Source organism: Erpetoichthys calabaricus, chromosome 3 (genome assembly GCF_900747795.2).
Source record: "Erpetoichthys calabaricus chromosome 3, fErpCal1.3, whole genome shotgun sequence".
Taxonomy (NCBI): domain Eukaryota; kingdom Metazoa; phylum Chordata; class Cladistia; order Polypteriformes; family Polypteridae; genus Erpetoichthys; species Erpetoichthys calabaricus.
The window spans coordinates 80,580,206-80,605,574 of NC_041396.2; the positions used below are offsets into that span (position 1 = coordinate 80,580,206).

A 25,369-nucleotide genomic window follows, 5' to 3' on the forward strand; every position below is an offset into this window, starting at 1 on the left:
GACTTGCCCCTTAACACATTTTGTGAATTAGCCCCATTTCTCATTTGTTCAAGTTTATTAGGAAAGGCGCTATATAATACAACAGCATTACATTTTATATTTGCTGCATGTTTTACATGCTTCAGCTAAACTAACAACCATTAAGATGAACTGAAGTGAAACCAAGTGTAGTCATCCTGAAAGATAAACACTAGGCATACTGCTTGCCACTCATCCAAATAAAGCAATATTGAATCTTTTTCATGAGTACATACTGCAAATGCTGAAAGAAACTTTGCAAAGTGTTTCTTAAAATGACACAGTGAATAAATTACCTGCCGTCGAGTTGTTGGCACCCTGTACATACTGGAATTATATCCGGATAGTGTACCTCCTCCTGCCAAGTAGAAAGATCTATGGCCATAACCATTCATGTCAGCTGAACCCTCCAGATCTATAAAGAAAAGAGGAGCATTAAAGGTGCAACCGAAATTCAGCACCATTTGAATTGTAATTGTAAAGGACACCTTTTCAATGTATTTTTTTTATACAAAGTGCACTACATGCATGTTCAGGGCAGGAAATAATCTGTTTTGTAAACAATTTTTGACTAAAATTCATGGGCATTTTATATGCAAATAGGAGCATTTTACAAAATATACAATATAATAGTTTATATTATCTGAATAATGAAATCCATTACTTAGTCTCATTGGTAGCAGAAACACTTTATAAATAAAACAATCAGCTTTCTTCTTTCTGATTAATAATGGTCAAACATAAGTAATACACAATATACATGTATATCTAGTCAAAAGAAAACATCCATCCATCCACACATGTTTTATGCAATTCAGAGGTACTTAAGGGTTTTCAGGCTACGGATAAATTTGACCACCTATAGCCATCAATCACTAGTTAGTCTAATTCTGCCTTACAATTACCATATTTATTTTACTAACTTTATTGATAAGAAATATGCATAAATTCAGTACTTTTAATTTTCCTTTCAATGATATAACTTGAATATGAAAAATCAGTGTTCCAGAAACTCTCAACAGGAGTGTATTGTATTGCTGTCATGCTGTTGCAAACCTGCAATTTTAACAAGAAAACAGAGACACTGGCTATAACAACTGAGGTGTTAAACACATCCTCTAAAGAACAGCATTCAAAGCATCACTTTCAGATTTGAACTAAAACAGAACTGTATCAGGTAGCTCAATGAACATGCACAAGCAAAGCACCTGTCTCATCCTCTGTCCTGCATGCATTTGTTGCCATTTTTGTCATGCCTACTACTCATTTGATTTAACCCTAAAGGGAATGTTGCATAAGGGTCCTATACTAATAATAGCATTGGGATTTTTGCAGAACTATTATCGAATGTCTTTAAAATGAGAAATTTGAGCTGTTCATCTGACTAATAATACGGTCAAGTCTGGTAAAAGACATCAACCTTGGACAGAAAGACTTATACAAGTTTTGTTCCCTAATCAGTAGTTTTTGGCATGAAAATTCAGATGGGGCCACATAGATCTTGGAGAAAGAGAGAGAGAGAGAGAGAGAGAGAGAGAGATGCTGTCAGAAAGAGTGGAGCTATTCTGAGAAGCCATGCAGAAGGTGAATATATGCAAGAGAGAGAACAAGCACTTAAACAGCAGATTGTTTGAGACCTGCAACATTAGTCTTGCGGAGGGAAAACCCATTAAAAAGTTTGTAGTGAATACTGGCGAAATCTTCCACTACAAATGCTAGGCCCACAGGAATTCTTCCTAAAACACATGCCCCCAATTCTGCCAGTCTGGGCACTTTAAACTGCTGGAGAATCAAGAGAGATTAAAAGGAAATGAACAAAAGACATGAAGACTGAGAGAAAATAAAAAAGCTATAATTGCTGTTATCAATTCAGTAGAAGTAGTACCACAAAGTAACTGAAGTTAATGATTAATTTGTACATTGTAATGTGTGCATTGCGACAAGAAAAGACATACACACACACACACACAGGTAGACCACTGCAGCTTCTTGGTTGTAATTGTTAGAGAAGTGCTTCTGTCTGCCATTTTGAATATTGCATTACTACATTGCATAACAACAGCAAGAGTTTAGATAACCATTATGGTCTATACATATACAATGTGTTAAAACGCTGCAGCTATATTCTGGAATGGCATGTTTATATTTCCAGTTCGACAGTGATGTCAGCTTCCTTCAGTTATTCGTTTAGAGGTGTAGTCAGAAGGTGGATGTTGTGTAGCATCGCCCATGCTTTTACTGTTGTGGTTAGGCATATATGTTGATCAGGGTGTTTTGAGTATTGAAATCTGTATCTCCCATGGCTCTTCATTATCAGCTCTTTTAAAGTAGGGTGTGGCACATTGTTTACTTTGAATGTATATTTTGCAGTTCAAATTTTCATGAACATAGCTGCTAATTCTTTCAACCTTACATTGACTCCAACACTATCATCTTAACTAAACAACAGAATGCACACACAGTACCTGCAACATGTCATTCACTTTTTTCACTAGTGCACCAATGTCGTCAAATGCCATTTGTGGACGTTAGGGCTCGCTGTTGCCCCTTAAACCCAACAAACAGACATGCAGGACACAGGATAAAAGCAATGAGAAGTATTTTTAATGTTGTTTCTTCTCTGAACAGTGCCCTAAGCACCACAGCCACAACAAATCAATGAATACCAAGTACAATAATCTTAAATCTCTCCTTCACACCTCCCAGCAAGCTTTGCCCACCTCCACCGAACTCTGGCTCCCAGTAAATACTGTCCTGGAAATACTTCTGTCATTTCAATCAAGTGACTTGTCAGCACTTTCGGGTTAGATAGAGAACTTCACTTTTTCTTCTGCCCCTATGTACTTCGGGGCTACTGTTCCCGTGACCTTCTAGCACTTCTGGGCTATGTAGAAAATAAGAGTCCCAAGGTCTTCTCATAGTGTTCCTGGCGGTGCCCACAGTACCCAGCAGGGCTGCAATACCAAACTTCAAATTTCATGATGCCCTGCTGGAATCCAGGGCACCGTTAAGAGGCAGGGAAGCTGCCATCTACCATCCTGGGGGAGGCAGTGTCCCAAAGTAGCAGCCTTCCCCCATCCTTCCACTCTTTGGACGTCGTGGCAGGGTTCAACTGCCGGCCGTCCATCACACAGTGTATAATCTGATGTTACAGGTTATGTTTATGCAATGTGGTCTCTGCACATGTGACACAAATTTATATGCTTAATTGGGCTCTTTTTAGGAGACATTTTGGCAGTAGATGGTTCATTGTAATCAGAAACTTGCTCTTTGTCAAACCAGTTTAATGAGAGCACCATTTCTCTTTGCAGTTCAAACTTACCACCCCTTCTTTGAGTGACACCTTCATGAGGTTTTGGATTAGTTTACAAATGTGACACTCTGTTAGCTGTCAAATTGCTCCCATCAAAATTTTAAAAAAATTCACTCGTGGTTGTCTCCAGTCATATTATAAGTCTGGCTCAGCAAGATTACCCACACCTCTACTTATATCCATTGGCCTGGGTACGTTGCCTCTGGTGATTATAATATTGATGACAGTTATACCAAACTGTGTGGCACGGTGGCGCAGTGGGTAGTGCTGCTGCCTCACAGTTGGGAGACCTGGGGACCTGGGTTTGCTTCCTGGGTCCTCCCTGCGTGGAGTTTGCATGTTCTCCCCATGTCTGCGTGGGTTTCCTCCGGGCGCTCCGGTTTCCTCCCACAGTCCAAAGACATGCAGGTTAGGTGGATTGGCGATTCTAAATTGGCCCTAGTGTGGGTGTGCTTGTGTGTGTCCTGCGGTGGGTTGGCACCCTGCCTGGGATTGGTTCATGCCTTGTGCCCTGTGTTGGCTGGGATTGGCTCCAGCAGACCCCTGTGACCCTGTGTTTGGATTCAGCGGGTTGGAAAATGGATGAATGGATGGTTATACCAAAATAGCAAGATATACAGGCACACAAACTTTAAACTGCATCATGAAAAAATCAACCAATATGTTGCTTGAAAGGGGCTTATCCTTCAAACTCCAAGGTGGAATTGAAAAGATCAGCACATGAGCACACAGTGTCAAAGGGTCTCCCTAAGCTACCTTGAAACATGCTAGTGGCACAAAGAAAACTTCACATACCTCTAAAATAAATATTTTCCTACATTAATAATTGCATTAACCAGATCAGGTCAGGTCAGGTTGGGGAGAATGCACTGGTACAGCACATTGCTGCACACACCACACAACGAAGCAGCTCAGGATCCTGGTTGGTAACCCCCCAGGCAGACACGCAATCCAGTCCCACCCTCCAGGAGTGACCATCTATGTGTTATCATACCATCAGGTGTTATGTAGGCATCCCCCTGGCCTGGTCCAGCCACTTAGGTCATTAACAATGAGGATCCTGCAAGCTGGAAAACACTCTTGCTCCACATGGCCGTAGTGCCATAACTGATGCTCCCTCACAATGCAGGTAATGTACCTCATTCAGGACTCTGTGTCCAACCTCTCATTCGAAACAAAGTCAAACCAGCAGTACCCAAGGATTCTCCGAAGAGAAACAGTACCGAAGGATAAGCATATCATGGAAAATTGGGAAAATCTCAATATGACGAATAATGTTGAGTTTGTTATAAATATGTTATCAATATGTTAAATTATTAAGGCAATTTTATTACTTACTACATTTTGCTCAACAGTGCCCTTTTCCCCAAATGCAGAGATGAAAGTGACCCTAATATATGATAAAAGATGTTTTATCACAGGAATTGATGGACATTGACCTGAATAAGTCAAATTAATTTATAAAAAACACCTATTTTAATTTTGTAATTCTAACCATTATGTTTTGATTAAAATGTTTTGCAGCTAGTTAGAAAATGTGCTTGTTATCTGTCATTTATTATAATGATTCCTCTAATAAAATGATGCTTGTAACCATACAATTGTCACTTAATGATCTCTTTAGATGAAGATGCAATCTAGTTGCTTTCTAATACTACCTTTTTACATTTTTTATACTTGTTACAACCCCTCTAAAACATTTAACACATCAATCCTTGGTCTGTATTCTCTAATAATTATGAAAAAATGTGGCAAGGTGAGACTTGCTTGAGAGATGAAATGAACAATGTTAAGATATTCAAGTATATATCCCTAAGGTTTAATTTGCATAATTTATGTGCCAAATATTTTCCATTGTTTGTGGGAAGAGCTTGTTGATATGCTTGAAAGCTAAGTGTTAGTCAGTTGCTGGCTTTGTCTGAAATGGCTTGTGGCACTTCTGTATACACATCAGACTAAAAAGGAAATAGCACAGCAGAAAGCTAGAGTACAAGCTCTCTTGAAAGCCAGCTCTACCAACACTCCATTGATGGTCTGAAGATCTTATGAGAGCACACTTCTTATTTCATAGAACCATTATAAATAATGATTATCAGTATCTTACAACTTAATCCTTTCATTTTTTAGTATTAAACAAAACCAAATAGCTATAAATATAACAGAAAATTAGTTAAGCACAGTGTAGCAACAGCACCACAAACTGATAATTAAAAGCTACTAATTATAAATCAATTCTAAATGTTTACTCAGATATGTGTTTAAACTGAATATGAATTCTCTTCATAACTTTGATTTTTTTATGGTCCTCCAAATGGGTGCCAAAAGGAGCAAGACAGAAAACAATTAAAGGAAAAGTCTATTGCAGCACACACAGATGTACTCACAAATACAAGCTCAATGTGTGGTTTGAGCTGGCAAATGGCCTAACAGCATGTTTTTTTTTCATAAAGGAAGCATGGATTGCATCAAATGTGCAAACAGAAGCCATCATATTTAGGAATCAAACCAAGGACTGTGAGAAACTGGTGATCTCTGCTGATCCACCTTTTTTCTCATGTTCATGATGCTATTTGTATTTTAATATGAATCTGTGCTGATTTTAGAAGATACAAATTGAGATTGCAAATTGTGATAGAATATATATGGTCCTCTTTGCCATTTTATATCTACTGCTTTAGACAGTGTGCTGTAGTATTCTCCCACCTTACAGCTAGTGGGCAAATTTATAACTGGTTCAGAGATGACAGAAAAGTCAGAGCATGTGAGTTCTTCTTATTAATAAAATGCAAAAATGCATAGTTTAATGCCAATTACTTCAATGTATTATAGATGCAAATACATTCATGTCCATATCAACAAATTAATGAAAAAACTGTGTGGCTAAGTAGTTGAGAGTGATATTTGGCTCTTTATATTTACTCTACTTGATCTCAATGTAATTTTTGACACTGTGAGCTCATAATATTTTATGTGAAGATTATCCAAATTGGAAGCAGAACAGATAGTTTATTTTACTTGATGTTAGGCCATGTGTTTGCTCTTTCTTATGGTATTAGGTTTAGGTTTAGGTTTAGGTTTATTTGTCATATATAGGTTAACACAGGGTCAACATACAATGAAATGTGTATGACGAGAAAAACAAGTCACTCAGCCTAGATCCAATAAAGCTAAAAAAAATTATTTAAAAATATATTACAAACATTCCTTATGGTTCTTTGCTTGTCCTATTTGTATTTACTATGAAATTGTATCCTTTAGCAAAATATGTGTGAATCTGGAGTTACTTCCATATACTGTATTTGCTGAAAATACTCAAGAATACTGCAATGGTTCTGACAAGTTGCATAAGCCTGCGCATGGTAAATTCTGGTTTAAGATGCTAAAAGTTTACCAAATAAATAAGTAGTAGTATTATTAAAAGAAAAACAATTTGGACTATAATCCAAATACAAACTTAATGGAGATTCGACAAAGTCAAGCATCAAGCACAGCACATTTGAATGTGCTATGAATTTAGATTTTTTGACCTCTAGCCTTTATTTTGTTTTGGTTTTATGGGAACTAATATTATTTTTTACTTCCATGTAAATGGAAGTATCGTGATGAGGTCAAAATTCATTTTTGAGTTATGTTCAGATTCTGTTTCTACAATAGCCAGGAAAAACTGATTTTAGCATGGTGTGTCTATGGGTGTCTGTGTGTGAGGTCTGTGGAAAATCAAAATGGATTTTCATATTCTAAAATTACAGTTTTCATTGGAAACTTGTGCATTATGTGGCACTCCTAAAAAGACCACATCCCAGCAAAGATACAACAATTTACAACATCCAATTTCCAAAATACTGTATCTGCCCTGAGCACTGAGGTCTATGTACAATGACAGTGTCCAAAAAAACTCACATACAGTATGTTTTGCATCATGTTTGTCCTGTTATAGGCTCAAGGCTTTTGTTCAGGTTGATACAGTACTTATCCCTGTATCCTTCAGTAACAGTTTGACGTATGTTCAGCAATATCTACTATAGGAAATGTTTTACTCAATGGGAATTTTTGTAGTCTGCTCCATTTAGTCATGGGGCCTACTGAATTGCAAAATATTTGCACAAGTAGTTTTTGAGACACAAACTTTATTTAAATATACATGTATGCACACATGGAGGCACAAGCACATAGGCACATACACAAACACTCAAACAAATTTATAAATAAAAATAGAAGTGCATTTAACGCACCTGAGCGTATGTTGGATGATGAAGAGAAAGAAATAAACACACACATACCTAAACTCTAAAAAATAAAGGTGTCAAAGTGCTTCGTTCCATGCGATGCCATAGGGGAACCATTTTTATATCCCAAAAGAACAATCCACTTGAAGTTTACAGAAACATACTTTGTTTATTTGTTTATGGAGCTTCCTACAGATCTAATCATGCATACATGATAACAATTTTTGAAACACCAGTAGATTCCTGAGCTTAAAAAGACTCTTGCTGTATACAATGACACAGGCTAATTTTGGATGTTTTTGATATTTTTGTATCCTCCTAGGTACCCTACTATACATTAATGATTCTTATTTTGTCCACATATTAAGAATCTTTTCAAAGCCCAAAGAACTAATTTCATACGTGAAGAACCCTTTCCTTTGTTTAGCAATGGCTTTACAATAACCCACACAACACAGTAAGGAGCCATCACAGAATCATTTTTTTAAGAATGTAGATCTGTAAAGATAGACAATGACTGAGGTGTTAAGACACTCCTGTACCAATCTATGTAGCTTGTTTACTTCATTTGACCCAACTTCCTATTCATTTTACAGAATGTTTATTTGTGTACATAATACATTTTACAAAAGTTCACGTACGTGATTCTATATTATTGTACAGCACAATTGGTTATACTGTAAAATCTTCTGGTGAGTGTTTTCCTGCAGTATCTCTCATGTGAAATTTTCATAGAAGTACTGTAAGGACTATTCCATTCCAATGGTGATGTAGCATGTCATCTTCCTGTGATTGTTTTTTGTTATAATCTCTTTCAACATGGGATATCCATGTTGTTTATTTCTATAACATCACGTGCCAGTCATTGCTTGGACATTTTAAAAGATGGCTGGTATTCTACTTTTAGAACTAGCTATATATTGTATTTAAAATGCTAAGATTTGTCTGTCATCGGATTACTCATGAACTACCTTGATTATGTTCTTAATCGAAAGCTTATGACCTGATTTGTTCCAGAAATTTAAAAACTTTTAGGCATTGGCAACCTTGGCAGAGTGACATGTAGTCATGTTTTAACTGCAAAGTAATGGTAAAACAAAGTGATAACCACCATAATGGCAGAAAGAAGAGTAGTATCAACTGCAGAGCATCAAGCAAATCACAGAAGCCAATTACATGACAAACAACAAGAATGAGTAAGAAGACAGAATGCTGAAGCACATAGACAAACAAGAAGTAATCCTGAATATAGCCTATTATGATCTGGAAATTTAAAAAAATGAGGTAGCAGCAACCCGTTCAGAATTCATAATTGAGTGTATGTATTATGTTTACTGATCATTGAACATTAAACTTTATTTCTCATAAATAAACAATGACCAAGTGACCTGTGGTCATGCGTTCACTGCAGAGTGATTGAAAAACCAAGTGATAGCCACCACAATAGCCAAAAGAAAAAGAAGAGCAGCAACATATGCTGCCTGTCAAGAACACCTCAGAAAGCAATTAAGTGATGAAGAACAAAAAGAATAAGAAAACAAGATGCTCAAGAACACAGACAACCAAGAAGTAATCCCACATATACAGCAATTGAGAAGAGGCAAACATGATGGCCCATAGGCATGCAAGAAAAGTCCAGGATACAGAATGTGAGAATGAGAAATGCACGGCAACAATCCTGAAGATTGTCAAATAGTCCACTACTTAGCAGTATATTATAAGTTATATTAGCAATGTCATCAATGTCAACATGTATTTTGTAATGGTGAAAAGAAAAGAATACGTTGCCAAAATTGAAAAGTTCTACTTACTTCATATGAGCCACCACAAGTAATAAAACACATTATAATTGTAAAGGAACTGAAACAAGCAACTATTTAGAAACCATAAGAAGTATCAGCAGCTCCAAATCTTAACTGTTTTTTTTTTTTTTTTGTATTTTATTTTAGTAGCGTCGGGCATGTTTCACTGGTTAGAGTATAGCAAACTAAATGGTGCTTCAATATGATTTTATTGTTAGGAACCTTTGCCTTGTTTCTTGGCCTCCATTTGGTTTTACATATTAGTTGCTGACTCTCAATTGTTCCATTTTTACTTGCTGTGTTTACACCTCCTGTTATTCTCTGAACACTAGTAGGCCTTCTCCTTTTCTTTGTTTTCATCTCCCATTTGTTTCTTTTAAAATCTGCTTTATTCCCTTGCTCTCTGTGTACAAGATGATACCAGAATTAGCCTGTAGTATTAATTGGTGGTTGCTATATAGAATAGAAAGTATTAATTTGACATTTCTTCTAATGGAGAGAGGAGTATTATTCATATCTGTTTAAAAATGTTGCTGATCTACTGAACAATGTTTGAAGATGTGCACATAAACTGAAACAAAGTCATTTACAATATAACAGTTCATACTAAAGATCGACCTGCAGTTATTTGAATATATTGTTCAGAAGCATAAGCCATGTTTATTGTCTCAGTTCTCAAGCTGGTGTGTTTTAACTTGTCTAATTCAAACCAAACAGCACAATATTTGTTTTTCAGTACATGTGTATTAGAGTTGTGGCATCCTTGCAGTTAAAACAAGCATAAATTACAGAACAGTTTCACACATTGCACTATTTGCTTTCTTGTTTTGAATTCTGAAGTAAATATAACCTGAGATTTGAATGAAAAATCATTGCCAGTTTTAAACATGAAACTGTTTTTACTGTAATGTTGTTCCCTACAGTATTTGCATGTGAAGCAAAAATGCTTATATTTTGCAAAGTAAAATGTGGTCATTGCTACATTTGTTAAAAGATACATAAAACAAAACATTTTTTTTAATTTCTAGTACATACGATTGAAGTTTATAATTTTGTAACTTTTATGAACAAAATGGTCTTCTTGTACTCCTAAGTTGGAAATACAGTCCCAAAACATTGGAAATAGTGCCATGCTCACTTTTGGCTCAAGAAAAGCTTATTGACTAAAAGCTATGACAAACTATCCTGATAGCTGGATGATGTGAATTTAAACAAATGCAAAACAACAAATTATGGTAGTGCTAAGACAAAAATCAAACACACCTTAAGTAACAGTGTTATTTAATCAGTGCATCAATTTTGAAATCACTCAATCCATTTCTGGGTTGTGGGGATTCATAAGATATCCTGACAAAAGAAGCAGAATGAGGAAACCAATCCTGCATGTGATAGGAGGAAATGCTATCCCTCTTTCTTACAATTTCAAGTTCCCTGTTGACCTACATTATGCAATCATGAGGACAACATAAAAACTACACACTACACCAACAATAACAATTGACAGGCCAGTATTTGTGTCTAGGCTCTTGAGAGAGCGCCTAATCATGGTGCTATGTTATCCAGCAGTATAACATTTTCCAGGCCACTTACTCTGTTTCAGGCTTGAATGAGACCGGAGCCTGTGCCAGCAGAATCTGACACAAAGCAGGGGATAACTGGATGTGGCACCAGTCCTTTATGGGGATCCCTAAGACACAAAGGGACAATTTAGAATTGTCAGTCAACCTAACACCTACATTTCTGGGAAAGTCGGAATAAAGCCGGACTACCAAGACAAAAACCCACCCAGATATGAGGATTTCAGCTACAGGCAATAAATTCATAAAGCAGCAGTACTAACCAATGTATTGCTAGTACTGATAGTTTAATTTAGATAAGTTTATTTAGCTGAGGCTGCCACCCAAAAATGTAACATGTTACAAATAAACTGGGTATTATTTTATGTATTTTCAAAATTGAGCAGCAGGTCAAGTGTCCTATAATGAGTATGTATTACAGAGTAAATGTTCAACTGCATGATTTAGATTTCAACAGCTCAGATACTAGATCACACTGCAGCTATCAAACACACCCCTTTATTGTAGAATCACACTGTAAAAAAATAAACAAAATCTCAAGCTATTCTATTGTTAACATGCTGTATAACAATTAATTCTGAACCTAAAGTATTGGCTTAGATTAGTTATTTGGTGCCATAATATATGTATGTAGACATGACCAAACTATTAATATTTTAGTTATATAGTCAAACACATTTGCTTCTAGGGAACATCCACTATATTTAACACCTTTTTATTCTTGGATTTGGTAAACAATCCTGCATGTGACATGAGTAAGCAATGAAATAATGTTAGAAGTTCAGATGTAATCAGATAGAACCCTAGCTGCCCTTATACTTTTAGAGCTTGTTCCCCATAATACAATGAGAGTATACACAACCATGGTTGGATGAATCTAAATAATGGTACAAGTGAGACAGAGAACTTTGTTTTGCAAGCCAAAGTGTTGAGTAAATTCTCCTTGAGGTTAAGGCTGAGGCTGCCCTTCCCTTTTTGCAGTATTATTATATTGGCATGATCTACTAGCAGACATGACAAAATTCCGGTTTGTTTCTGAAGCTGCAAAGAACATCAGAGAATGATACACTGGTGAAAAGTGAAGATGAAAGAACATGATCTGATTCACAGAACATCTGTTTTTTTGAGATGCCCGCTTGCACAGACTTGCCTATGTTAGTAAAATGAGTAGTTTTAACAGCATATGTATTATTCAGTACAAAGCCATATTTAGTCTGATTGCTTTGGAGTGGTTATCTGTCCTCAACAATTGTTCTGTGCATTGGTGGAATCCCATAAAAATGAACACAAACACATGAAAAAATCATAAGCTGTTAAACACTACAGACGTTTGAATAGATGTCTAAATGCTTAATATGCTATTTAATTGCTATACTAACGGAAAATAATTCTTAAAAATATTTCCTTCTTTATAACCACATACATTAAATTATTTTTGACATGAAATATCCTGCCCAATATTGGACACATAAACCATGTAGCGATGATAGAGGAACAGGATTTTCCTCTTTCTAGTAGAAGTATAATAATCCCACTCTTTGTCTACCCTCACAACTATAAATGTAGTGGTTATCTCCACCTTTTCCTTATTGATCAGTATATCCTTGTGCAGCTGTTTTGCATTTAAATAAGCAAAGCTGTTGGGAATATGCATACACTCGCTTCAGACACTTGTACACTCATATATTCTGTGACATTTTATATATCACTTTACAAAGTTACACTTCATGACGCATAACATGGCTCACAGTCATAAAAACAATATGTAGTTTAAGTTACCAGTGCATATGTTAAAGAGTCAACAAGGTCATCTGTTCTTTTGTTATATTGTTTGTGGGAGGGATAGCTTGTCATGTTCTGAAAAGTTACACACGTATAAAAAAGACAGTTGAAAATACTCTACCTTTGAATAAAACAATGAGTTTACTTGCATTGTAATTTATAAACAAAAATTCAAGTGAACCACAACAGTTGTTTTTTTCACATTTGTACTATCATCAAAAAGAGCCGATCAAAGCCTGTACCAATTACAAAACCTCATAGATTTTCAAAGCTTCATGACTAAATAAAAATGTTATCAGAAAACATGTTAATGTCAGAAAAATAAATAAAAATCAATTATATGAACCTGGTTAGAATGTTGCTTTGATATGCTTTTTTGCTTCTCATTACCACCTGTTGTTTAAGTCTGTTACTATTGAGTCACTGATTTGTTTAGGCTGAGTCTCTTATTTCTGAAGTAGAATAGTATTACTCACTTGTTACTAAAAGTTTAATGTGTTAGATGAATTGAATGATAGCAATGTATGCTGAGCTACAGTTACTGTTTTCCAGTTTTCATATTTAGATTTTTAGATTTTGTACTGGTTTCAGGTAGTATTTTACATTAGGCAAGGATTATTGCCTTAAAGAATTAACTATTTCATTCCAATTCTTTTTAATGTTATTATTTTAAAGCCTTTTTAGCATTAACCGCTAGTTACTACGTATGCTTATAATTAAACATTTGCTCTTGAGCCTGATTTTAAGTTTGTTTTCGTTGGATAGTGTTTCGTTCTTTAAGCTCAGAATTAGCTGATAGTTTTTAAATCTATGTAGAATTTGACATAATCTGTTTTGAATTAGACACTGGTTTTCACTTTTTTATTTTTTGAAGTTACTTAGTCTGTTTATAAACAACCACCAATTTCCATGATACTGGAATCTGTTTAGTATTTGACAATATCTACTAAGGTATGTACAGTATATAAAGAAGAAGTCATTTGTTTCTGAAACTGTTTATGATTCATAATTAAGGTTTTAAGACTTCTATATCAGTATGCATAGCATTCAAATATTCATGTTTCTGAAAGTTTAAGAGAGGAAACTAAACCTGGTTACCCAGACACCAGTCGATCACAGGGCCCAATTAAGCACACAACTACATTCACACTCAAATGGGACTGATTTGGAATCACCAAATAACACAGCACGCATGCCTTTGAAAATGTGAGAGAAAAGCCTTAAGAGACTAGGAGCAAACTCTAAACAAAAACTGAGCATGTACAGGATTTGAAGCCAGGATGGTGGATCTATGCTTCAGCAGTCTTAACTACTTCACTGCTATCAGTCAGTCACTGTCCAAACCTGCTATATCCCAACACAGGGTCACGGGAGTCCGCTGGAGCCAATCCCAGCCAATACAGGGCGCAAGGCAGGAACAAACCCCGGGCAGGGCAGCAGCCCACCACAAAGCAACACATACACACACTAGGGAAAATTTAGGATCGCCTATGCACCTAACCTGCATGTCTTTGGAAGGAAACCCACGAAGACACGGGGAGAACATGCAAACTCCACGCAGGCAGGACCCGGGAAGCAAACCCAGGTCTCCTTACTGCGAGGCAGTAGCTCTACCACTGAGCTACCATGCTGCCCTACTTCACTGCTGTTTCCTTTATAATTCTGTTTAAAAATTTTTAATAATACTGACTTCAAGATTTAGCATTAGATACTGATTTCTGTGTGTTTTTGGCATCTGCCAATTATTTATACAGCATAATATATTTTTTCCAGCACTGTTAAGAGTTTAATGTGAAAGCACAAACATATTGCAGAAAAGTATGTAATTCTAACATATATGCAAAACATTAAAATAACTTATGAGTGTGTAGTGTGCTTTTTATAAATACATGGCATCTTCACATGATTACCACGTGGTGTGCAATGTTATTGCATCTGCTAAACAGGAAGGCACGTAGCACAGTTGTTAACTGTGTTTCAGCACCTGGGTTCTAATTTCAATTCAGGGCATGTATGGATTGTCCACATGGTCTCGGGATACTCAGGCCTCTCTCATGTTTTAAGATGTAGGTCTCCATTTAGCTGGCTACACTAATTTTGTGCAGTAAGAGTATTGTGAATTCTGTGAATACACTTGGATGTATTGTGCTTTGGAATTGCGTCCCATCCAGGGTTAGTTCCTAGTACCTAGTACCCAAAGATGTAATCCTATGGTGGTATAACTGGTTTATTAAATTGACTACAAGATAGATGGATTAGTTAAGTCAGATTTCATTTTAATGCCATTCATTTTTGTGTAATGTTTGTGTGGTGGGCCTTTTGGGCTTGAACAGTAATATGAAATTGTCCTGAAATAACTTCATAAAGTAAAGATTGAAGCTTTTGTCACCTGTGTAGGGTAAAAGAATGTTCAAGAGATCATCTAACAATACATTAGTTAGCAAGTTGGGCATTAAATTGTTATAATTTAACTTCTGATGTTACCCAATAAAAGTTGTTTTTTTTTTAATCTACTGTTTAGTTGCCATTATTGGTACAACTAAGAACACATTATCTAGATAATAAAGGTCGACTTCTGTCCGTCCAACAGTTAAAATTAAAGAAAGCATATTTCAAGATGAAAGCAGTTTTGCAATAATTAAAGGAAACTTGCTCCCACTACTTGGTTTATCCACTTGCATTAACTGACGGTAGTCCACGATTTATAATACTGTTAGCATGTGGAGTCTAAACTATTTTCTATGTCGCAGTCTCTTTTTAACCATTTTTCGATCATGAAACGATCGAAGCTCTTCCTTGAGAGGATAATTCCTTAGACTGTACAAAGGAGGACCAGTAATAACAAGTTATTTTATAAGGTCTTGGGTATTTACGTGCTGATGGGGCGCTGCAGCGTCCCCTAACTCCTCAGCATCTCACTTCTCACAAGTGTTTGGTGCAGCTTTACGAACAAATCAACTCTCATTCCCCCCGCAACCACCACTCATTCGACAGAAAGACAGCAAAGTCCCTTACTTCTGATGGTGTTCTGTGCGATGGTCCCATACTTTGACTTTTTCCTTTTGATCGTGTTGACTTGCTCCAAGACGCGCTGCTGCCGGGTAGTATCGGACTTTCCTTGCCTTTCTGAGGGAATCGCTAGGGAAGTGTTTTCAGAGGTGTTAAACAAATCCCCGGCCGTTGCCGTCTTAAGGTGCTGGGTGGACATTGTGTCTGGCGATAAATTGTCAGCTTCAACAGATGCCCGCCGCCGCCGCTGCACGCTCCAGCAGTCTTCCTTGGAGCCCCAGCTACCGCAGACACCTCAGACAGACCACACCTTTGTGAATATGGATTTGCCCATCCCACGCCCAGAGTCGCTAGAGCAGGGTGTGTGTTTTGATTTGAAACGTTGACAAGAAGCGCTACCAGACGGACAGGTTAACCGGTGTACAAATGTGACATGGATTAGCATTTGCCGCTACTGTAGTTTCAAAGACTGCAAACATTTTGCACATTTTTGGGTCGAAGGTATTTGTGAAAATTGTATCACAAAAATAAACATAATAATTCATATTAATTCAAGTACGTCTACCACAGAGTATCTGTTTGCTTATTCACAGCTGCAATCAGCACATGTTGTATAAAGGGTTGGTTTGAGTAAAGTGTCATCAAGTTTTTAAATGACAAGGAATTCTAGAGATTTCAGCATCCATATACATGGAGTGTATGTAGTGGTAACATTCTGTTTGTAGGATGCATGATAAACATTTAGTCTGCTTTACATAATTATAGTCTAAATCGGACAATACCATATTGTTTATGTGGACTGCATGCAAAAGATGTAATTTCTACAGTGAATACATCATTTTTTGTATTATTGTATTATGCCTGCTACAGTTATACACAGATGATTCTAGGAGGTATTGTATGAGAGACTGAGCGTGTAATGGACTAGTACCTTTATCCAGTGTTGTTTCCTGATTTGCACCTGATGCCACTGGTTTAGGCTCCAATCCCTTAAAACTGGGTTAAGAAAGCTCAGTTAACTTTGTCTTTTCAAATTTTTTAGTTCTCAGACCATTAGCTCAGTCATTTACTTTCTGGTAATACTCTTCAAATAGTGAAATGCAGAAGCCATGAGACAGACTGGATGTATGGACAAATGGATAAGGACACAGGCTTATATATTTAGTACAGTGTTTAACAGAGAATAGATAGTCATTCTCTGTACTAGAAACAGTTGCTTCTTCATTAACAAATGTCTGTATTTTAAAAGAGTTTTTCTCAGTAGCATTGGCTGTAATGCAGGAATGAACCCTGGATGGGGCCACCACTTCATTGAACGCCACCTCACTTGCCACTTACGACTCATATACAGTATACTGTATGCATATATAGCCAATTAACCTAACATGCTTAATTTTGGGATACAGTAGAATACTGAAATATCCAGTGAGATATGTACACTCTATGCAGACAATGGCAAAGATGATTTCTGAATATTAGACTCTGGAGCTGTGAGGCAAAAGACCTAACTAACCACTACACCCTAATTTCACTCCGTATAGAAATTAAAACACAAACTGGAAAATGTTAGTGATTGCACCCCTTTTTACTAAACATTACAATTTTGATACATAACCTTCATACATTTTCATGTTTCATGGGTAGATTGAGTTCCGGAAAGAAGCCGAGTCTAATTGCACAAGTTGCTTGTTTTATTCATTCTGTGTCAAAAAATAGTTGTGCTCAGATGCAGCAATTAAGTCAATCAAAACTTCTGTAAAGAGCAGGTAACAAAATAAAATTACGTAGAACTCAAAGTAAAAGAACACTTTTATTGGTTCAGAAAAAAGTGACATTTGTGGATTATTTTGCATTAGGATGAAATGTACTTAAAAAAAATCATATCCATGTAGAAATCCAGTTTCCTCAGCCCAGAGACTTCAATGAGTTATCAGCGTAGGGTCCAAGGTGTTACCTGGTGATCTGTGGCAGATACATCTTTGAAGAAGATGGAAAGCATTGGCATTGTTGCTGTAATGGTCAGTCTCATGTTCAATCAGTCCATGTGGTGTTGTTTGTGTTGGCTTCCCAGACTCATCCAAATTGATTTGAGAAACTTTCAGCAAGCATTATCAACATGATCATACTGCAGTCTGAATTGTGCTGCCACCATAATTGTTGTATAACGAGCTGTATGTTCATTTTCATGAAGACAAATGGTTTGACCTCTGTCAAACTCAGTTATTGGCTTGATTCACTGACAAATGCAGTATTTTTAGTATGCTTCATTGACACATCAGGAATCCTACAGTTACTCAGGATTCCAATTTTTTGGTTATCAAAGTTCTATGCTGAGCTCAATCTGCTGTCCTTCATGGCCAGTTGTGAGGCTAATGTGAATATAGACCTAATTAAATGTGTACCTGTCATACTGATCTCTCTTTTGCTGATTTTCATGCAAGATGGGCTGTTCAGATATTTTTTGTAACAGAGTGTATGTTTAAGTAACGGGCAAAAAGGTACAATTGGTGAATAGTCCATCATGCCTCTTTTTGCCATGATAAGTAAAAAATGCAGTGGAACTGAATGTGTTAGAATCTAGATTTGGGCAGGGAAAATATCAGGGGAAAATTTATTCTACCAGAAAATGTGTTTGCTAATATCTAGTTGTAGCAGATCTTGTCCCTAAAGTCCAAGGATTTTCCATCAGCTACAAACTTTATCCATATCTTGAAAGACCATGTCTTATGGTCAGTTTATTTTATAATTAGTAGGCTATTGGGTGATGTTGCATTTTTGTGTTTGCCCTCTTGTAAGACATTTCCCTCATTTAAAAAGAAATGTTAGGTTGAAGATGACCAATCGTAATTATTAAATACCAGTAATGGCACACTGCACGATAACGTGCAGTGAATACACTTGACTTGAACATGCATAGTTTTCATCCTTTTTCTCTGTACGTTTAGCATTCATTTGCTCAGAGGTTGATGCGCTTGCTGCTTCCTGACCAACTCTTCTTTTCTCCACTCTAGCAGCCCACTTCATCTCTACTTTCGTCTGAATCTTTTCACATTAAAAATGACTGTCAGTGTTTGTGTTGCAATTACTTAGTACGTTTTCTTTAATTTTTAACTTAAGCTGGCATTTAAGTCTTCAATCTGCCTCAAGAATGATTTAAGATATGAAGAGGTAGGGGAAGTGATGGCGAAGGTGGTAGGGAATGAGAACGGCGCCCATACGCATGCGCTGCATGGTTGCCCTGCTGGCCGCTGCTGAGAGTTGATTCTACAATAAAATAAAATAAAAATAAAAACAGGAACAACCTTGGAGGTCAAGCTAGCATTTTTAATCCCTGACCCAGAGTAGTTTGTGCATGTTTACTACTTTTAACGAAAAATGTGTTATTTTGTAATGTTCTTTACAGTGTAAATAACATCTCAAGACACTTTTAAAGTAGAGAATTACAGCACAATTTGTTTCATATTTTTTACAGTATGGGCACTGCCAACCTGCTCAATATGAATTTAAACAGTTGAATACCTGAGCTAGTAAGCTACATTTATTGTGTTTACGCAACTAGGAAGCATAGTAATATTAATTACCTGGTTTCAGTATAATTTGTACTCTGTATTTATTGAAATGTTACCAAATTTAATTAGAATTTATAATGTAGTTGACATATTCCAAGTATGTGATATTAATACAGCAGCTATATCTAATATTTTGTTTAGAGTTGAGAATGAGTTAAATATTGCTGGAAGTGTTCCTGCATTGTTTTAATTGTACCTTAAGGACCGACGGTTTAGCTCTGACCCATCTCATCTGCTCCAGGGTGTCCACCGGGGATTAGTTCTTGACCCTCTGATTTTTATCATTTATATGATTCCTCTTGGTACCTTTATTAGATGGCATGGTCTATGAATTTATTGTTATACTGATGATACATAGGGCTACACACTTGGCTTACACAAACATTACCTCTTCCTGTATTGGTTGCCTGTTTGGCTGGCATAAAACACTTGTTGTCTGGGAACTTTCTCAAACTGAATAGTGATAAGGCTCAGACTTTAATTTTTCATCTTCTGACACTTCAAGGAAAATAAATAATGTCCCACTACAAATCCTGGGCATCATTACATCTTTGTCAGCATAGGTTATTCTTGATTCCACACTCTCTCTTTCGATCCACATATTAATAATATTAATAAGGTTGCCTTTTTCCACCTTAAGCAAATATCAAGACTGCGTCCATTGCTATCTGATATGGAAAATAAGATACTTATCCATGCTTTTCTTACTTCGAGACCTGACAATTCCAATGCAGTGTTGTTTGGTATCTCTGCTTAGAGTCTAAACAAGCTATAATATACAGTATACAAACTTCCGCGGCAAGGGAGGTTACACATTTAAAACGTTTACTTTGTTCTTCTGACTCCTTGGCGTTAACCATTCCACTATGGAGGTTGCGCACTATGGGTGATTGGGCTTTTAGTATATCAGAGCCACAGTTATGGAAAGCCCCGTCTTTGGAGCTCCACACATGTACCTCACTTTCTGTTTTTAAATCTAAACTTAAAACTTATCTTTTTAATATTGCTTTTTGTTCATCTTGTTAAGTACTGCTTGATATTATGTATATTTGATGTACAGTAGTGTTCTTGAGTACCTTGAAAGGATTTAATCAAATTTATTATTATTATTTTTACTATTATTATTATATGTGTATATACAGTGCATCCGGAAAGTATTCACAGCGCATCACTTTTTCCACATTTTGTTATGTTACAGCCTTATTCCAAAATGGATTAAATTCATTTTTTTCCTCAGAATTCTACACAAAACACCCCATAATGACAACGTGAAAAATGTTTACTTGAGGTTTTTGCAAATTTATTAAAAATAAAAAAATGAGAAAGCACATGTACATAAGTATTCACAGCCTTTGCTGTGGAGCTCGAAATTGAGCTCAGGTGCATCCTGTTTCCCCTGATCATCCTTGAGATGTTTCTGCGGCTTCATTGGAGTCCACCTGTGGTAAATTCAGTTGATTGGACATGATTTGGAAAGGCACACACCTGTCTCTATAAGGTCCCACAGTAGACAGTTCATGTCAGAGCACAAACCAAGAATGAAGTCAAAGGAATTGTCTGTAGACCTCCGAGACAGGATTGTCTCAAGGCACAAATCTGGGGAAGGTTAAAGAAAAATTTCTGCTGCTTTGAAGGTCCCAATGAGCACAGTGGCCTCCATCATCCGTAAGTGGAAGAAGTTCGAAACCACCAGAACTCTTACTAGAGCTGACCGGCCATCTAAACTGAGCGATCGGGGGAGAAGGGCCTTAGTCAGGGAGGTGACCAAGAACCCGATTGTCACTCTGTCAGAGCTCCAGAGGTCCTCTTTGGAGAGAGGAGAACCTTCCAAAATGACAACCATCTCTGCAGCAATCCACCAATCAGGCCTGTATGGTAGAGTGGCCAGACGGAAGCCACTCCTTAGTAAAAGGCACATGGCAGCCCACCTGGAGTTTGCCAAAAGGCACCAGAAGGACTGTCAGACCATGAGAAAGAAAATTCTCTGGTCTGATGAGACAAAGATTGAACTCTTTGGTGTGAATGCCAGGCATCACGTTTGGAGGAAACCTGGCCCCATCCCTACAGTGAAGCATGGTGGTGGCAGCATTATGCTGTGGGGATGTTTTTCAGCGGCAGGGACTGGGAGACTAGTCAGGATAAAGGGAAAGATGACTGCAGCAATGTACAGAGACATCCTGGATGAAAACCTGCTCCAGAGTGCTCTTGACCTCAGACTGGGGCGACGGTTCATCTTTCAGCAGGACAAGGACCGTAAGCACACAGCCAAGATATCAAAGGAGTGGCTTCAGGACAACTCTGTGAATGTCCTTGAGTGGCCCAGCCAGAGCCCAGACTTGAATCCGATTGAACATCTCTGGAGAGATCTTTAAAATGGCTGTGCACCGACGCTTCCCATCCAAACTGATGGAGCTTGAGAGGTGCTGCAAAGAGGAATGGGCAAAACTGGCCAAGGATAGGTGTGCCAAGCTTGTGGCATCATATTCAAAAAGACTTGAGGCTGTAATTGCTGCCAAAGGTTCATCGACAAAGTATTGAGCAAAGGCTGTGAATACTTATGTACATTGGATTTCTCAGTTTTTTTATTTTTAATAAATTTGCAAAAACCTCAAGTAAACTTTTTTCACGTTGTCATTATGGGGTGTTGTGTGCAGAATTCTGAGGAAAAAAATGACTTTAAATCCATTTTGGAATAAGGCTGTAACATAACAAAATGTGGAAAAAGTGATGCGCTGTGAATACTTTCTGGATGCACTGTATATGGTAGGTACTATATTGTATTCTTAATTACCACTTACTACTATTATGCTGATAGTAAATGTTATGTAACCAAAGATAGCGTGTCCAAAAGTATATCAATGAGTGTTAAGTGCAGAATTATATTATTACATAATATACAGTAAGTATAGTCTCCAGGCTAAATATTTTGTAGTAGCAATTTAGACATGTGAGCCAATAAAGAACAATGCAGTACATATAGAAATGGCAACATTTCTGATTTAATAGACATTGGTAGTCTAATCAACGTAATTACAGAATGCAAAAGATAGTAATGAAAAACTCGAAATCAAAAGATGTTACTATGCTACCAATCAGTAAAATAATGTATAAGAAATGCACACGTAACAAACATACTAATGTAAATACTGAAATGAATAGTGTGAACATCTTACATTTTTTAGAGCAATGTAGGACAATATTTTTATTAAATGATAACAAATAATATTTTACTAATATTCTTACATTTTTGATGTCACTGCCATAGTGTTTATAGTTATTCTTCTGAATAAATTTTATGTGAAACATAAATGGAGCAAAACAAAGCAAAGGTCAGAGGACATGCAGGGGACAAAAGCAGTAAGTCAAATGCAACAAAGCAAAGCACCAAATTTTAGTGAGCCAAAAATAATTTGTCAAAGTCTTAGTCAAAAATTCCTGTTTACTTAAATGTATTTTCCCTGGAATAACTAATTGTAAATCTTTTGTGTTTGAGTTTCTCCACCTGCTGCAACCACTGTGCCATCTTAAATTAAATCAGCTATTGTGATGTCACATGTAGTATTCCTATAGAACAAATGACTGAAAATAACATTGTTGGCAAAACAAAAACGCAGCAATAGGCAAAGGAGAAGCCCAAAATGATGCAGAGATGATGCTACTTAAGAACATATAGAAAAATATAAAAACTTTTAAAAAGGGGAGAGACTGGTTGTAGGACAGGCGCTTCTCAAATTCAAGAAAAGATCATAAGAACCAAGTGGCAAAACCAAAAAACATAATTGAACAATTAAGGTACTTAATACTAAGTACCTGGTCTTAAACACCTTTCCCTATTTCCTATGGAAAAAATGGAGAAAAAAATGTAGTCTTTCCTGTTCTACATTCATTTTCTGTGAAAATTGGTCCTTTATTATGTTGATTTTGTCAGTTTGATTGTCTGTTGTCATTTCATATCAATGATGTTACATCATCTTTAATTCCTAATGTATTTTAGTTTTGCAGAATGGAGTGATATAGTGTAAAAAGAAATATTGTAGCATCAAGTAATGCCTTAGATGGTACTTCAGAGAGCAAATACCCTGAAGCATGTTTCCCATGCCTTAGTTGTCATACAGACATCATTTATATGATGTCTATTTAAACAAATTTATAGGCAAAATCATTTGTACTGCAGAACACTTTTCAGAGCTGTAGTAATCTGCCTGTGTATTTAGCAAAAAAATAAAAATAATGATGATGATTGTGATGAATCAAGTAGCAAAGAAAGATATTCTTTTCACCCTAAGGTGACAGCTTTATGTGAACACCGTCTCTGATTTAAAATACCACCATATAGAGAGACTGTAGACTCCACTCCATGAGCAGAAGCCTAATGTAGTTTCTTAATTCTCACCATTAGCTTACTTTGTAATTCTCTTATCCACAATGTAAGGGGAAAGGCACTTGTTGGATGTGACACAGATGAAGAACTGTACCATGAATCCTAGATCATTAATCTTTAAAATACTGGTTTTATTGTTTGCTACAAGGCACATAAATTTGTAGAGTGTACCACAGTGTGCTGGAAACTACCACAGGCAATGGCTTCTTAACAGAAGTCAACACTAAAAGCTTATGCCTACTGTTCCTTGTTTTTATTCCTGTTATGAGTGTAGCTGCTATACATATGCATGGTGGCCTGTTAGGACTGTAGTCCTATTGTTGTTCATAACTGTTTCTTGAAGAATTTTTTGTGGAATAATTTGTGCTTTGCAGCTATGTTTTCATACTTTCAGAAACATACAGTATGCATACATTCACTAGCATATGTAAGTCTTAGCTACCAAATGATTCAATATGTACTGTAGATGTGTGACTTGGAGTTTTGTGTCTATGTTAGGCTTATATGCTAACTGTGTCCAAAACTGGCACCCTACTGAACTGGTCTTTTTACTCCGATTTCATATGTTCTTTATATTTCAGTAGGTCCTCAAGAAATTTCAGCAGTCTTTGGAAACTTAGCCCAATTGCTCACTTCTCAGTATAATTTAGTGACTTTTGTTTCACTAAGCACACCTATTATTTCACCATTTACTTTACTTGGAGTAAGGGACATGTTGTATTATCTCAAACTATTTGTTAGACATCAACTTGCCTATTTTATAAAATATGGCAACCTTTTTTAGAAACTACACTTTACCAGTCTCTTTAGTAAGAAGTGCAAAACCCTTTATTGTATTTTGCAATTTTATCTTTTCTTTGTTGTTTCTTTTCCTTTTGCCCTATGGCTTACGGGGGAGAAAAAAATCATCCTGCAAATTAAGGATAACGAATACATTATATAGTGGTACAGCTGATAATCTGAATTATGTTGTAATCCAATGTTACACTGTTAAAGCTCTGTGCACTTTTAGGGTTTGTTGTGTTGGCCTACCTTTCTAATTATTTCTTTTGTGTTTTCTTTCCTGTGTTTAGTCTACAAGAGTGTATTTGATTGTTGACTGCTGATTTTTAAGTAGGTACACTTCAGAAATTTTACAATTCTTTATAGCAAGGTTCTTATAACAGTCCATGACAGTTTTGCATGAGTGCTATAATCAAGCAGTACTTGTACAACTGCTGCCTACTTAGTAGTACAAAACTAATCCAACGTTAAATATTGACAGTATATTTTAAATTTTATTGATTTTATTTGAAGAAAATAACATTCCATACGATCAAGTCTAACCCTAATTGAGTCAAACTTAACAAACCAGAATTTATCCCCCACCCTAGAAAAAGAGTGGAGAGCCAACAGCAAGAGGAAATCTTTAAAGCAACAAAGAAGGGAAAATGTCCTTTTCCCCGATATATCCATCCATCCATTTTCCAACCCGCTGAATCCGAACACAGGTCTGCTGGAGCCAATCCCAGCCAACACAGGGCACAAGGCAGGAACCAGTCCCAGGCAGGGTGCCAACCCACCGCAGGACACACACACCCACACACAAAGCACACACCGGGGCCAATTTAGAATCGCCAATCCACCTAACCTGCATGTTTTTGGACTGTGGGAGGAAACCCAAACAGACACGGGGAGAACATGCAAACTCCA

The 25,369-nt window shown here is 36.7% G+C and overlaps 1 protein-coding gene across 2 annotated transcripts in view; it reads right to left on the bottom strand.

Moving 5' to 3' along the window:
• The window catches only part of LOC114648138 (plakophilin-1), an 87,121-nt gene extending 71,082 nt beyond the window's left edge, over positions 1–16,039 (bottom strand). For both annotated transcript variants that reach the window (XM_051925468.1, XM_051925466.1), the window contains exons 1-2: positions 15,734–16,039; positions 315–433 (exon numbers count right to left, since the gene is read on the bottom strand). In XM_051925468.1, coding sequence (XP_051781428.1) covers positions 315–433; positions 15,734–15,926 — 312 coding nt within the window. In that variant the 5' untranslated portion in view covers positions 15,927–16,039. The remainder of the gene's footprint in view (positions 1–314; positions 434–15,733) is intronic.
• Positions 16,040–25,369: the final 9,330 nt, after the last annotated feature.